Source organism: Drosophila guanche, unplaced genomic scaffold (assembly GCF_900245975.1).
Source record: "Drosophila guanche unplaced genomic scaffold, DGUA_6, whole genome shotgun sequence".
NCBI classification, from domain to species: domain Eukaryota; kingdom Metazoa; phylum Arthropoda; class Insecta; order Diptera; family Drosophilidae; genus Drosophila; species Drosophila guanche.
The window spans coordinates 5,441,971-5,456,423 of record NW_022995745.1 but is presented as its reverse complement, the minus strand read 5'-3'; the positions used below and the strand labels follow the sequence as shown (position 1 = coordinate 5,456,423).

The 14,453-nt window shown below is 49.0% G+C and overlaps 3 protein-coding genes and 1 long non-coding RNA gene across 7 annotated transcripts; 1 reads left to right on the top strand and 3 right to left on the bottom strand.

Moving 5' to 3' along the window:
• The first annotated feature begins 284 nt into the window (after positions 1–284).
• LOC117580717 (protein MMS22-like) lies at positions 285–3,803 on the top strand. Its single transcript, XM_034267381.1, has 2 exons — positions 285–716; positions 781–3,803. The coding sequence occupies exons 1-2, from the start codon at positions 364–366 to the stop codon at positions 3,776–3,778; spliced, it is 3,351 nt and encodes a 1,116-aa protein (XP_034123272.1). The 5' UTR covers positions 285–363; the 3' UTR covers positions 3,779–3,803.
• Positions 3,804–3,826: 23 nt separating this feature from the next.
• Positions 3,827–4,915, bottom strand: LOC117580716 (serine/threonine-protein phosphatase Pgam5, mitochondrial). 2 transcript variants are annotated; one of them, XM_034267380.1, is made up of 2 exons: positions 4,242–4,915; positions 3,827–4,171 (listed from the first exon to the last, which is right to left on the bottom strand). In XM_034267380.1, the coding sequence occupies exons 1-2, from the start codon at positions 4,797–4,799 to the stop codon at positions 3,863–3,865; spliced, it is 867 nt and encodes a 288-aa protein (XP_034123271.1). In that variant the 5' UTR covers positions 4,800–4,915; the 3' UTR covers positions 3,827–3,862. The 2 variants fall into 2 exon arrangements, with proteins under 2 accessions (XP_034123271.1, XP_034123270.1); XM_034267379.1 differs by having other exon boundaries at positions 3,827–4,174; positions 4,242–4,912.
• Positions 4,916–5,065: 150 nt separating this feature from the next.
• LOC117580715 (transcriptional regulatory protein AlgP) lies at positions 5,066–10,332 on the bottom strand. 3 transcript variants are annotated; one of them, XM_034267377.1, is made up of 5 exons: positions 10,012–10,332; positions 9,146–9,316; positions 6,202–6,498; positions 5,675–6,136; positions 5,066–5,632 (listed from the first exon to the last, which is right to left on the bottom strand). In XM_034267377.1, exons 2-5 carry the CDS (start codon positions 9,188–9,190, stop codon positions 5,330–5,332), a joined length of 1,107 nt encoding a protein of 368 aa, XP_034123268.1. In that variant the 5' UTR covers positions 9,191–9,316; positions 10,012–10,332; the 3' UTR covers positions 5,066–5,329. The 3 variants fall into 3 exon arrangements, with proteins under 3 accessions (XP_034123268.1, XP_034123267.1, XP_034123269.1); XM_034267376.1 differs by having other exon boundaries at positions 5,066–6,136; XM_034267378.1 differs by lacking the exon at positions 9,146–9,316 and having other exon boundaries at positions 5,066–6,136; positions 10,012–10,331.
• Positions 10,333–12,354: 2,022 nt separating this feature from the next.
• Positions 12,355–14,447, bottom strand: LOC117580665. Its single transcript, XR_004573595.1, has 3 exons — positions 13,510–14,447; positions 12,954–13,453; positions 12,355–12,894 (listed from the first exon to the last, which is right to left on the bottom strand). It is a non-coding gene; the product is annotated as an uncharacterized LOC117580665 (long non-coding RNA).
• Between the last annotated feature and the right edge of the window lie 6 nt (positions 14,448–14,453).

The window sequence follows — 14,453 nt, the reverse complement described above, 5'->3', positions numbered from 1 at the left end:
ATTTTCATTACATGAAATTGTATATAATCTGACTTTGACTTGCCAAGAATCTCTGACTTGTCTGGCATCTCTACATTTTGCGAATAATTGCGGCCGTGCCGGGATATTTTAATGATCACTAAATAAATACTTTCAAGTATCTACTATTATAAGGATTGGTAATTTGGATGTTTAACTAGCCTTAACTGTTCACTTTCATTACATGCAAATTTCTATAATTTTATTTTTGTGTTTTTTTTCTGTTTATCTGGTAGCCTTGCCATTAGTCTTTGACTTGTCTGGCATCTCTACATTTTGCGAATAATTGCGACCGGGCCGGGATATTTGGATTTGATATTGTTGTTTGTTGTGTTCAAGTCCAGCATGGACTATGATCTATTCCAGTCGGATGACGATGAAGACATACTCACTGCCTTCAATGTGGCAACACAGAGACTACAACAGGAGACTCCCAGCCACCAAATGGAGCTGGACAAACAGAATGGCGAAGACGATGATGACGATGACGATGATGGCTTGGACATCTTGCCCGAGTTCAACTGCACTGGTCGCGACACACCAAAAGCCAACAGCTACCCAAGGGCGGGATTTGTTCGCAATGGCTTCACGCATCATGATCATCCCCCATACAGCAAATGGGAGCAAATATGCTCGGACTTTAACAAGGAACAGCTGCAGGTCGCCGCGGTGACACAATACCTCTACAATGAGGCTTGGTGAGTGGCTGCCGCAACCAGAAGCGTGATCCTCGATAATCTAGAGTATTCGTGCATGATTTAGTAAGAATATCCAGAAGCTATTTGCCGCCGTGGCCGGACAGCAGCAGCTGCAGGCGCCCACAACTTTGAGCAACTCAATTTGGTACAAAACACGTCAGCAGGTGACCCAGTTCTACCATTTGCTACTGCGCATACACGATGAACACATCTGCATGGAAACCACACGCTTTCTAGAGGATCTGCGCCAGCTGCTCAACAATCTGCTGGATGCCGAAGCCTGGAAGGTTCTGTACTTTGCGGAGCACAGCAAGGGCAACGACTGCCAGGCGCCCGCCTATCATCTGTATCACGGTGTTCTAGAGTGGCGCTTCCTTGACCTGATCCTGCTCAGCGGCGCTGACGCACCTCAGACGCTGCTGCTGAGCCAGCTGGAGCGTACGCTGGACGATTTGGTGCTGTGTGCCAGCCATCATTATCGCAGCAAGCATCGACCCGAGCTCATACACACCTCCGCCTTCATGTGTCGCTGCACCAAGGAGCTCTGGCTGCTGCTCGCCCAGCTGGCACCCAAGTGGCTGCATCAGAGTCAGCTGGATATCTGGGAGCTGTTCCACAAGGCCATGAAAGGCCACAGAACGAACGAAGCCGACAGCAATGCCGCTTCGCTGGCCTTCCACGAGTTTTACGCCTGGCTGAGGCTCAGCCTGGCCCGCCTCTGCGATGACACGGATAACGAGAGCCTTGGGGCGGCAAACTTTCAAACTGGCAGCCTGCTGAAGCAGTTCCTGTACAGTCAGCCGGATGAGCAGCAGCGTCGTGTGTACCTCTGCCTGCTGGCCCCACTGGAACTGCAACGCGGTCGCTCCGATCCCGATGTGCTCTGCCAGCTGTGGGAGTACCTGCATCGCTCGCTCAACTGCAACTTCAATGCGGGCACAGAACAGCTGGAACAGCTGCCGCTCACCTGCCCCAGCGGTGCGGCGTATGTGGAGCGCTACAGCAAGCTGCTGGCCCGCGATCAGCTGGAGGATCTCAATCTCAGCAGCTTCACCATGTACGCCTGGCTGCTGGGCCGCACGCTGAAGCTTCTGCCCGCCCAGCAGCAGCAGGGCAGGGGCAACCAGCGACAGAAGCTGCTCGGGCGCATCTTCAGCAAGTTCAGTGCTGCGAAGCTGTTGGCCCTCAATGAGCCGGGCATACACCATGTGATAGAGCTGTTCCTCTGCCTGCTGCTCTCGCACGAGGATCTCACCGAGCTGGCGCCCAAGCTGCGGGAGATGCTGCTGTGCCTTGCCCTGGAGAAACTGCCGCCGGTTCGTCGCATTTTGGTGGCCAAGGGACACATGGCCCTGCTGCTGCTGCATGCACGGCATCGCCTTGCCATGGATGATTATGTGGCGAAGCTGCTCGGCCAGCTGTCAGCCATACGGAATGATGTGGAAGTGGCTGCCATATTCGTGGGCAGCCTCCAGTCCGTGTTCGACCTTGCCGATGACTTTGCGCGTGGCGAGCAGCTGCTGCTGGGCCCCTGGCTGACGCACTACGTCGAGAAGTGCGGCCAGGCATCGCAGGATCGTGTCTGGCAGGCACTGCACTCGCTGATCCAGCGGCTGGGCGAACCGAGAGCCATCTCTGGCAATGCCAGCGGCATGAAGGAGGCGCTCCAGCAGCATATTCTGCCCCTGCTGCGGACACAGTACGTCGCTGGACACAGCACTTGGCTGCCGCGGCTGGCGGCTGAATTCGTCGGCCTCGACAAGGAGCGGGAGAAGCTTATGGTGAATTTTTTGCAGGGTCCCGAACCCGCGAACATGGCTGCCTCGGCCCAACTGATTGTCCATCTGCTGGAGGAGAGAAGCAGCCAAGCACCGGCACCGTCACCGTCACCGTCGAGTGCCATTATCCTGCAGGTGTGGATCAAATCTCTGGTGCTGCTCACCGCCCAGCACGAGTCTGTGGCGTCGCTTACCGGCCATGTGGTGCAGCTGGAGGAGTTCCAGCAGCTGGCCATAGATCCCGCCTCGTTGGCGGGTCGCGAGCCGCTCTGCGCTTTCTTCGGCGCCCTCGGGCGACGTGCCCAGCAGGGGGATGCCCGCATTCGCATGCAGCTGAGCCACCGGCTGCACGCGTACGTGAATCACTTTGAGTTGTGGCTGCCGCCGGATCGGCTGCGCTCTGAGCTCGGCTCTCGCTTCTACAGCTTCCTAGCCATCGTCATCTACAATTGCCCGAGCCTCGCGTATGTGCGCTCGAAGCCCAGCTGCTTCTTCCACCTGTCCATGGTGCGGTTCCTGCTGACGACACAGCTGCAGGCGGGCGTGACGCCCGAGGGTCGACTGCCCCAGCTGGTGCACAAGATCTTTCCCGTGCTGCTGCAGGGCATCGGTCGGCTGCCCTATCGCACGGACGCCTATCTGGGCAAGACGCTGGAGCAGCTCATACTCCACTGGACGCCGCACTTTAGCTTCTCCCCCAATGCCAAGCTGGTGGCTCGTCCCTACACGACGCTGCTCCACGCCGATGCCGGCGGCGATGACGGGGAACTCTCACAGTTTGTGCTGCAGCAGCTGGTGGGCCACTTTCTGGTCGTTGTGCGCCGCAAGGCGGGCAACCATTCGGGTCTCGTAATCACTCTGCTGCAGCAGATGGTCGAGAGCATCGCTGCCGATCAAGAGCAGCAGCTGCTCAGCCTGCTGCGTGCCGTGCACACACCCCTGCTGGAGCACGTCATGTTTGTGGATGAGCTGGAGCACAGTCGGGGCCAGGTGCTGTCGCTGCATCGCCTCATTGTGTCGCACGATTGCTTCCGACGCTCACAGCCAGCGAGGGAGCTGTGCCTCAGCAATCTGCGCTCTCTGGCCGACAAGCACTTGGCCCACTGCACATATTTCTACTTCCAAATGCTCATCAAGCTGGCGGAACAATCGCCGGAGCTGCTCACGCCGCTGCTGCCCTATGTGCGGGAGCAGGCCAGGCTGGTGGAGCTGAAACGCGGCGCTGGCGAGGATGTGGGCATACGCAAGTGCCTGCAGCGACTCGAGCAGGTGTTGCCAGGGTAGCATAAGCCTCTGCAAAATAAATACAAGCCACACACACACACAAGGTCCTTGGAGGGAAGGCAATTCGGTTTACTTGGGAGACTTTTAGACAACATTTTTGGCTGGACGGGGTATCCGATTGGTTAGATGCTTGACGGGCATGAAGCCGGTGTCGCCGAGGTACTTGATGGACACATTGCCCGACGGGCTGATGGTCAGCCAGGTGATGGACGCATGATTGATGTTGATGCGCAGCCAGGCCTCCGGCGGGAACTGCAGGGCGCGACACACAAAGTAACGAATCACATTGCCATGGCCCACAATGAGGGTGTGGCTGTCCTTGGTCTGGTCGGGATGGGCACGGTAGAAGTAGCGTCGGAAGGCGGCCTCGATGCGGGCACCGTCCCTGAAGAACTGCTGCAGTGTCAGTGAGGATTGTGGTACATAAAATTGAAGTCAATGCCCGCACGCAGATGAAACTTACCGACGCTTCCGGTTTCCAGTGGCCAACTGGCGGCTGTGGCGGTATCGGTGCACCCTCGCGCAGGAACGCGCAATTCTTCACCTTCGTTTTCTCGTAGTCAATCTCGTTGAGTATGATGTCCGCCGTCTCCTGGGCGCGCACCATTGTCGAGGCAATCACTTTGTCCCACTTGATGCCCAGCTCTTGCAGTCGCTGTCCGGTGTACTTGGCCTGTTCCCGCCCACGGTCGGTGAGATGATGCGTTTCGTCGGTGTCCCCCACGTCGAGGTACTCGCCGTGACGAATGAGTATTATGTGGCGGGCATGTTTGGGCACCACCTTCTCCAGTTCGGTGTTGTAGCGATTCTGCTCCTGGGACAGATCGTTCTTCACCGGCTTCACCAGGCTCTTGGGGTCGCGCAGATCCCAATTGTTGTCCCACAATGCACACGCATCCACCGGCTTCTCGCTCCTTGTCCACGAATTGTGCACCGCCGCCTTGGGCTCATTCAGTTTTGTGAGGTAGAAGGTCGCCAGACCGGCCCCAGTGCCGCATGCAAAGGCTGTGAATTTTCGCATTATTGCTGATTGATTGTCTTGATGATCGTGATGAGTGCAAATTCTTTGTGATCTTGTTTTTTCTCTTGGTTTTCTTCTTTTTTTTTATCCCACTCTTTAAACATTAGATATATATGCGCAATGTGTGCCGACATTTTGTCGACATCGGCGAGCGGTCACATTGCGCGCCCAGTGCTCTATAGCGCCAATAATTCAAACGGTATAATACTTGTGTCTACATGTATTTGTATGCTAACTGTATTTAAATATATGCAGGTGTATTTATGTAAATGTATGTACGAGTATATATGTATGTATTTATTTGTATAATTTACCGCCTTCTCTTTGGTCGTCCCTCTATAAATAGTCGGTATCGGGTCTGGGTCCTCTGGTCTGTCTTCAGTGTTTGTTTTCTCAGCTAATCTCAGCACTAATGGTACGTTTAACTCTAGGTTAACTAATCTTTAAACTAAACTACTGCAATTTAAAGCTGCCGCTTTAGTAGTTGCGAGTTCCTTTCCAAAACAATTCCAAGGGGTCGGGTCGGCTGCCTAGGCGCTATCTCCGGCAGCGATCACGGGTGTCGGTGTCGGTGTCGCTGTGGACTCGGGTTCGTCTTTGGCTGCCGCAGATGTTGTGTCGGCGGGACTGGGGTCTGATGGTGCTGCTGTTGCTGCCAGCTGATCCGTGCTGACAGAGCGCACAAACACGGCGGAGGCCTCAATCACAATCGTGGGCAAGGCGGCTTCTGTTTTTTCAGCCTCGGGGGAAACTGGGATGAGCTCTGCAGTAACTGGAACAGGCTTAGCCTCTGGTTGCGGCTGACTCACGGGTTCCTCTCTGACGGGCGCTGCCTGGACGGGGCTCTCCTCTGGCTTGGCAGCCTCCGGCAATGCAGGCTCCGTGACTGTCACAGCCGGCGTAGACTCCGGGATTGATGCTGACACTTGAGCTGGAGCTGCGGCTGGTGCTGAGGCCGCTGGAACAGCTTCCGGAGCAGCAGCATGTGGTGGCTTGCTCTCTCCAGCGGCCGCTGGGCTTACCGCCGGCGATGGGGATTTCGCTTTTGCTTTCGACTTGACTGCCGGCGACGGGGTTCGCGCCTTCAGATTCTGCTCGTGGGCGCTGCGATCGAGCAGCACCGATGTGGACTGAGGCGGGGCCGGACTCGCCGCGCGCTTGATCTCCTCGATCTTGGCCTCCATCTCGCTGCGAATCTCCCTGATGGGCTTCAGCAGGAATATGGGCACATTGTCGTCGCGGCGCTGGTACAACATCTCGCCCTCGAACTCCACCAACTTGTGCTTGCGGGCACGCAGCAAAATGCCCACCACCTTGTCCGAAATGTAGTTGTAGATCTACAGCAGGGAAAGGGAGAGGGAGTTCAACAAGTGACTGCCGAAATTTAGAGGCTGGAGCTTACATTGAACAACTCGCCGAAGGGAATCACACGCATGCCTTGCTCATCTTTTACGTCGTAGCCCTCCGAATTGATGATCTGGCATAGCTCCAGCATTTCCTTCATCACGTGCATGTTGGCCTTCTGGCCGCGTGCCTCTGTCATACTGCCGGCCAGAGGTTTGCCGTACTGGTCCTTGGAGAAGGTTGGCTTCGGCGATGAGGCGCGTCCATCCTGCGAGAAGGGATTCAATAACTGCGACTGCTTGTGCTGCGTCGCCTGATTGTTGAACATGGCCACTTTGGAGGAGAGCGGCGAGTCCTGCAAGAGATAAGACACAAGTTAATTGAGTTTATTGTTTATTCCACTTTTCACTCCTAAAGGGAAGCCAAACAGATTAAACCGCCGCCCTGCCGCTCTTTTTGTTCAAGCAGTCAGCGCTGCCACCCTGTCTGCAGGTTGTTCTTACGCGCTGCCAGACACTTGCATTTTGGCTACAATTAAGTAGCTGTAACAACATTTTGGCTTTGAATTAATTAGCCATAATTAGGAAACACACATTTTGTGTAATTTTTCATCCAACAAGTGAAGAAGGCCAGCCAGAAGCCACAGCCAGCAGAAAGGCTAGCAACTGGCACGAAAGGAATGCGCAAATGTCGTTGTCATAAATAAAACCCACTGGCTTGGTCGGGGGCGTTCGAGGATGGCAAGGCATCTCTTTTAACGAAAAACTTAAATATTTACAGTGTATACATATATTAATACGTATGAAAAAGCACACAAAGCCAAGAGAAATTCACAAAGATTGAGTCAAGAAAAACAGGAATGACCTTCACGGGTAATTTTCGCCACTAACCGATGACCACGGACCACGGATCACCCACTGGCCTCACCACTCAGGCAACACTCAACCATCACACACAAACATCTCACGCTGTTTATTTATTGGATTATTATTTATGGCGAGAGGAATATATTTTACGAGTAGAATGGCCCGGCAGTTTTGACGGAGAGGAGGAGTCCATGATTGAGTTGCCCATGAATGAATGCGACATATCTGGCGCCTCCGCCTCCGCCTCCGCCACTGATGTTATGATACAGCCAGCCAGCCGCATAGCAGCTCTTTATATAATTTGTTTTGGCAACAACAGCGGGCCAATGACGCTCACAAATCGTCTCTTTGATCAATATCCAAAGAAAATTCTTCAATCAATGCGGTGTTTTTGTCAACCCTGCCCCCCGTCTCAGTGGGGTGTGTGTGGGTATGTATTTTCATTCATACTCAAATCGAGATACCCAAATAAATTCAGCGATGCGATGAATGAAATGCTGCAAGATGCTCTGCCAAACTGGCAGCTGACGAAAGAGTTTCATTTCCTTTTGATTCCGTAGTATAATATTATATGATCGTATGAACCCCATACCATACCATACCATACCATACCATTTGCGAATGCGAATTGAAACCTTGGGTGAAAGTCTTGGGAATAAAAAAGTGCATAAATTTGTGTATGGAAATTTTGAATTTTTCACCGCAAATATGTTGGGGCAAAATATTGTGGAAAACCACATCCATTCGCACGACCCGTCTTGGGGTGCGATTCCCAGACGATTGCGAGTGATAAAGATGAAATTTATATTATAAACAGAGCCAGGAGATGTTTGGGAATGCAATTGGGAATGGGGTGCAGAGGCAATGAACCCAAAGCCAACAACTCACTCCAGGCGGTAAACACTTGGGAAATCTATTCAAAACAAACACAAAAACTTTATGGAGAGAGTTGGGAAATACCTTGAGATTGTATTGTGGAATTTTTGGTTCTGGAATGCTTACAAACTCGAAAATCTATTGCCCAAAAAACATTCTTTGGAGAGTGAATAAAATCGAATCAAATATGTCATGGATCTCTATCAAAATAGTTAGATTATTATACATATATGTATGTATACATAGGATATTTGTGGTTGTACATATGCAGATATATGATTTTGGCTACGAGCTGCTGTTATGTTGCCAGTGGGAATGGTTGGGATGGTGGTCTGAGATCTATTTGTCGGCGCCGTTGTCACTCTTGCAAAAGTCTGCGCATTTCGACAGCAACAGCCATAGCTACATACATAAATGTATGTATATACATATGTACATATGTATGTAGATATGGCAGATATACACATATGTAGAGAAACACTCGGATATAGCCACTACTGTATCGTATGCATATTCAGCATTGCTATTTCAACCCGAGCGATGGTCATTGCCAAGAATTTTTCCGTGTTTTGATCTTCTTGCTTTTTGTTTTTTTTTTTTGCTTTTGCTTTTGCGAGCAATTTGTTCCTTTATTCCTATACTATAATATCTGCCTACTATACTATATCTTATGTATATCCTACATATTTTGGCAATTCATGTGGCGACAAATTAAAACAAATACAGAAACAGCAATACCAAATAGCAAATAGCAAATAGCAAATAGAAACAAAAGCCAAGACAATTGTTGCTCGCTTTTGCTTTGCTTTTTTTTCTCTCATTTCATTTAAATTCTTTATAACATTTCCATTTGAATATTGTTAATATTGGATGCTTTCCAGCACCCAAAAAAAACAAGCTTCTACGGCGCAAAACAAAATGGGTTTTTCATGTGACATTTTATTATTATAATTTTGCTGTTGTTTATTTGTTCATTTTTTATGCCATTTTTTTGTTTGCTTCACTTTACGCATTTCTTGTGGTTATTTTTTTTGTTGCGCATAAATTATTTTTCTGGCATTTGTCGCACGAGATATTTTATTCAAGGGACACAAAATAATTGAAAAACATTTGTGGGTTTTGTCTTTTTATAGTTTCTGTGTGAATGTGCGAAATGCCAGGAATTTTCTGTGCTTTCCCGTATGTTTTCCCCAAAGAATTTCAGCACAACTTTAAGGTGCAGGACACAGGCAGTTTTTGCTTCAATTGGAAAGTACTTACCACTACGAAGCGCAGGGCGCCCAATTCATGCGATACATCTGCCATGCTGCTGCTGACGCTGCTGCTGCTACTGCTCTGGCCTGGATCTTGCAGCTTTGTGGAGGAAAGTGTGGAAAGTTATACGCCCGATGTCAGCTTTGCGACAATTCGCAATACTTTTTGCCCGCTGGCCTGCGAACAAACAAGAAAGAGGCGAAACAATGCCAAAGACGATCATGTTGGAGGGAAAGAAATACCAATTACATTTTGTTCGCAGCCAAAGCTTCATGGACAATGGCAAATGGAAATGTGTTTCATTTTTATTAATTTTTTTTTTTTTGTTCGGGCCGCCCCCATTGTGTTGTGCAGAGTGGAGTTGGAGCCCCACAGCGTTTACTTTTCTTCTTTTTTTTGCACATTTCTTTTGTGACCCAGACCCGAGAGACGAGAGACGAGACCCCACACCCAAAACCCCACCATTAGTCGTGGCGTTGTAAAAAAAAAAAGAAAAAATTACGGAAGATGGTTAAAGCAAGAGGAAATATCAACAAAAACATGGCACAAAGCAAACGCCGCAATAGCAAGAGCCGTTAGCTTAGGTCTGAACCGAACTCTCTTTGAATGCGGTGCGGTGCGGAGCGGAGCGCATGCGCGCGACCCCGAAAGATGAACCGGAATTTGCGAGCGTTTCCCCAAGCCCCCCAACTCTACCCAACACCCAGCCCATTTCGAAATTCGAATTAACTGGAAATTAACCCGACCGAACGCTAACTGTGAGGGGGCAAAAAAAAAAAGAAAACGCCGCAGGCCAGGCCTGGCCAGGGCGAATGACCAGGTAGAGTCCTGCTGTTGTTGGGGGAATCCCCCGCATTCTTATATTCACTCACTTGCTTATTTGTTTATGTTTTATTGAATGTGCGGCTCCAAGTAGCTTCCTTTTTGGCTGGAATTCTGCTGTGCTGCTTGTCCCTTTTTGCCTTCCCTTTTTGGGTTCCTCACTCACAATGCGAAATGCAATTTCAAGTTTGCTTTCTTTTGTTTTTGGGATATTTCAAACACTTTTGCGTTTCAACAACCAAACAAAAAATGTAATTACTAAACCCGAAAATGGTCTGCCGATCGTGCAAGTTTTCCTGCTTAGATTTTTCTTTCTATGTGATTTTTCTGTGTGTGAAATTGATTTATTTTTGTGTACCACGCCGTTTGGTTGCTGCGACCAAAAGTGAGCGCTGAAAGCGAGCGCTCTTTCTTTTTATAGCCACGCCGGGACCGGACCCGACCCAGAGGCACACACAAGCACAGAGACACACATGGGGATCAACAGCAACAGCAAGAGCAGCTGCCTCTTCGTTTTGGTCTTCGTTTTCACTGCCACTTGGCTCTGGTTGCTTCTTCTTTGTCTGCCGCTTTCCTCTCTTTACTCTGCTCTCTGTGCTTTTCTTTTAATTTTAGACCAAGTTTTTGTTGTGTTTTTCTTTGTGTTGTGCACAATCAACTCTCTCAGCGGGGTCAGTGCTGGTGCTGGTGCTGGTGCTGGAGCCGGAGCCAAAGCCGGGTTATTGGTAGTTCAAAACCTGACCGTGCCAGTGCATTTCCCAGGGTCAAACCGGCCGCTACTCCGGGGGTCACGTCACTCTTCAATCAACACCAGCAACCCAAGTCGCAAGTCGCAGTTTACGCGCTTCGCTGAATCCCGACCGCAGCTCTTGGAAACATTTCCGAGAACAGCAGAAAAAGAGCCCCGCCCCAGAGAACTGGGGAGAGGAGAGGCGCACTGATGCATCGCTAGATGATTCGTTTGGTATTCGGTATGCGGCTCGGACTTTTGGCTGACATTGCTCTGTAGGGAAAAACCGGAAGCAGTTGCCAGTCCCGTTTCCCCCACCTAAAAATAGAACCAAACGACACGTTCTAGCTTCGATCAGTGGTTTCTCATTTCGATGTGGGTTCTGGCATTGGATCTGGGTCTTCTGCCAAGTGTGGAATGAAGCTTGGGCTGTCTGCGGTTTGGTGGAACAGCCGCAGCTGCAGCCGCAGCGGCAGGCGCGTGCCCAGCTGCCTTGGCTTGTCAGCTGTGGACCGCCAATTAATATTATTCATATATTGTATGATTCTATTTCGTTAATTAAACAAATTTGTTTGCATTTGCATTGTTCACTTCGCACTGTGGAGCAGCATTCGTGGCATATTGGACATTTGCAGCAACAGAATTTATCCTCATTTATGTGAGTCTCGAGATGGGCTTCCACAGGGCAACAGACAGTTGTATCAGCTACAGTTCTGCAGTGCTTATTGTTCGGGTATTGTTTGGCATGTTTGGCTGACAGCCACAAGTGCACGGACTGCAGAATGTCGACCGTTGGGTAATTATATCCAAGCATGCCAAGAAGACTCTTTGTGGGCGGTAGGCACGGTAGGGGGAGACACGTGTGTCTGTCTGTCTGTGTGCTCACCCCGTCGGATAGTGGATCGTGGATCGTGGATCGTGGATCCCACATAAATAATATCAACTCATGAATGAAAATGCGTTCGCCTGAGCAATTTCCTGTTGCACAAAAAGTGTCGCAAAATGCTTAGCATAAATTCTATGATAGATTCCGAATGGCGTTGAAAAGGTCTTTTGTCGCTGTTGGTTTATATATAGAGGCAGAGATCCTAAGAGTTCTATTCGAGCTGTTCCTTGGCAACAAGTTCCTTCACTTTATTTTAGGGGGGAGCGGGCATGCTGTGTGGCATTGTTCATTACTGGCGGGGGAAAGCCCACATCGAATAATTAATATATTATTAATTTGCAGCAAAAAAGGCGCTGCACAGCAAAACACACATGTAAGATACATTTGTACATGCATACATCAAAATGGGCAACGACACGTACCCCAAGCAAGGCGGGGAGGAGCCAGAGGCTGATGGGATGATGGATGAATCATCCTGAATGGGGTACTGCGCTCAGAACAGAACGTGACAATTGGCCATGAATGTGAATGTTAATCTATAATTACATTGTTTACATACATATTATGTACAATTTATGTACGTACATAAAATTACATTATTTACATACATTTTATGTACATCAAATATGGTTTGTTGTTTGCTCAAGTAATCTTCATCGGATATTGCCTAATTTGGACATATTTTTGTTGTTGCTTTTCGCATCTGTTTTCTGTCCATGCCGTATACGTAATGGGCAGGGAGGGTGTCTGGGAAATTGCGCATACGCAGCGAGGTTTCTTTTTTTCTTTTTTTTTGTATTATTATTATTAATATTATGATTATTATTAGTACGGTGGGTGGCTGTGGGGTTGGGCAGGGCATGCACTGTGGCGCAGAAGATGAATGCTGATGGCTCATCCTTAGATCTATATATAAAACGCAGCACTTGCTACGCTAAATATGTAAATATGTATGTAAAATGTATGTACATACAAAAGTATTTATGAATATGTATGGATAAATGTATAGATATTTATATTCTACTATATACTGAGGAGCAACCTCAGAGGCAAGTGCTGTTGACGCAAATTGTACGCTGCTGCCAAATTGTTATTATTTTTTGTTTTATTGTTCTTCCAAACTGAAGATTCGAAGGCAGCTGGCAGCTGGCAACTGGCAGCTGGCAACTGGCTCGCTGCTTGCAATCCCAATCAAAAGGATTCAGATACGCATACTGCGTATCGCCTGAACTTCGCCCTCCATTCGGCCACTTCATTGAACTGTCCGATTGGTTTCGGTTTTGTATGCGGGAGCAATGAATGCAATGAGCTATGGGGCTACAAATAAAATTGCAAAATGGAAAATGGGAAATGGGAAATGCCAATGAAATTCCAACGCACACAAATCCATTTAAATCGTAATCCGTGCACACATATCCATACTAATACATACAAATATCCACTCCACCCACGATGCTATATCCGACAGCGAAATATTGCCAGCTCTTGTAAGACATGTGTAAATATTTACGTATAGCCCGGAGAGGAGGCAGAGACAGCGACAGAGACAGCGATAGGGGCTAAGGCTGAGGCTGAATGGCGGGCGAAATGACGTCGATGTCGACGACCGACGATCGACAACGAACGGCGCAAGAATTTTGGAATTTGGCATGGTCGAAGGACGCCTACTTGTTGTTGTTGTTGTTGTTGTTGTGCGGGGCTGCCACAACTGCCGTACTCAGCGTTCAATATGTGGGCGATTCGTTTTGATTGGTGTACGGATTTTGGCTCTGGGCTCCGGCATGAATCAGCTGCTGCTGGGACTCGCCCAATGCGAAATTTCTGGCTATCTTCGAAAATGTAGTGCCCGTAAATGGAAGAAACTGCCAAATTCCAGCTGAAACATAATTAAATATATGAATAGAAATCACAGGAACACAAGTAAGTACTAACTCAGCCAGCAAGTTGCACAAGCGAAAAGTGCAAACGAGAATGCGTGAGAATGTCTGTCGTTCGAGTGATGTGTAGCCAACTCTTATGCTTATCCACGAAAAGTGCAAACGAGAATGCGTGAGAATGTCTGTCGTTCGAGTGATGTGTAGCCAACTCTTATGCTTATCCACAGCCAGAAATCTAAATAAAAAATATACATATTATTCATTATTAATTAATTATTTAAACTCCAGTTACTGATACAGCAAACACTCTTGGTGGCATTGTCCAGTCGTCATCCGCTTTTGGGTGCCGCCATGCATTCAAGTAACACTCCAGAATCTCGATCACAGATCGACCAGTCACTCTTAGTTTGCTGAAAATTGGCAATGACATTTCGTGTCGAGACAGAGGGGAGATAATGGGTACAAGCAAACCCCAAACGAACCGCCACAAACCGATCGAAACAATCCGTTTTGATGGTTCGAGCATTCCGGCATTTTGTGTGTTTACATTGGGTGTGGGTGGGTCAGCTCCTGGACCACAACTCATGCGCACCTGACGTCACAGACAACAGATGGCTAGATCTATTTTCGATCCAATGTTCTAATTTTAGACCAAAACAAAAAAAGAAGCCAACGATGAACAGCGTCGTTGAATGGTAAAATGTGCTAAAAACAAGCAACCATGACGACAATTTGAACTTGAAACTTGTGGGTTTTAGGGGATTGGGGATTCGAGAATGTTTTTCTCGTCCATTGATAAGCCCAGAGCAGAGCTCAGATCTACTCTGAGCGACTGCTGCTGCGAGCCTTCCTTATCTATGGTAGCTCGCCGGCTAAAGGCAAACAGTTCAACGCGCAGCTTCATCTTGGCTGGACGATGTGGCTCTCGTTAGTGTTGGGTGCCGTGGGCACAGTCCTGACCCTCAGTCTGTTTACATGGCTGCCGCTTTGTCGCCGCAG

Excerpts from the sequence above, each read along its gene's own strand:
- LOC117580717 (XM_034267381.1), top strand. The coding sequence starts at position 364 with ATGGACTATGATCTATTCCAGTCGGATGACGATGAAGACATACTCACT. Across the intron at positions 717-780 it reads TACCTCTACAATGAGGCTTG|TAAGAATATCCAGAAGCTAT; the intron begins GTGAGTGGCTGC and ends TGCATGATTTAG.
- LOC117580716 (XM_034267379.1), bottom strand. The coding sequence starts at position 4,799 with ATGCGAAAATTCACAGCCTTTGCATGCGGCACTGGGGCCGGTCTGGCG. Across the intron at positions 4,175-4,241 it reads ACTGGAAACCGGAAGCGTCG|CAGTTCTTCAGGGACGGTGC; the intron begins GTAAGTTTCATC and ends CTGACACTGCAG.
- LOC117580715 (XM_034267376.1), bottom strand. The coding sequence starts at position 9,190 with ATGGCAGATGTATCGCATGAATTGGGCGCCCTGCGCTTCGTAGTG. Across the intron at positions 6,499-9,145 it reads GCGCCCTGCGCTTCGTAGTG|GACTCGCCGCTCTCCTCCAA; the intron begins GTAAGTACTTTC and ends TATCTCTTGCAG. Across the intron at positions 6,137-6,201 it reads CCTTCGGCGAGTTGTTCAAT|ATCTACAACTACATTTCGGA; the intron begins GTAAGCTCCAGC and ends TCCCTGCTGTAG.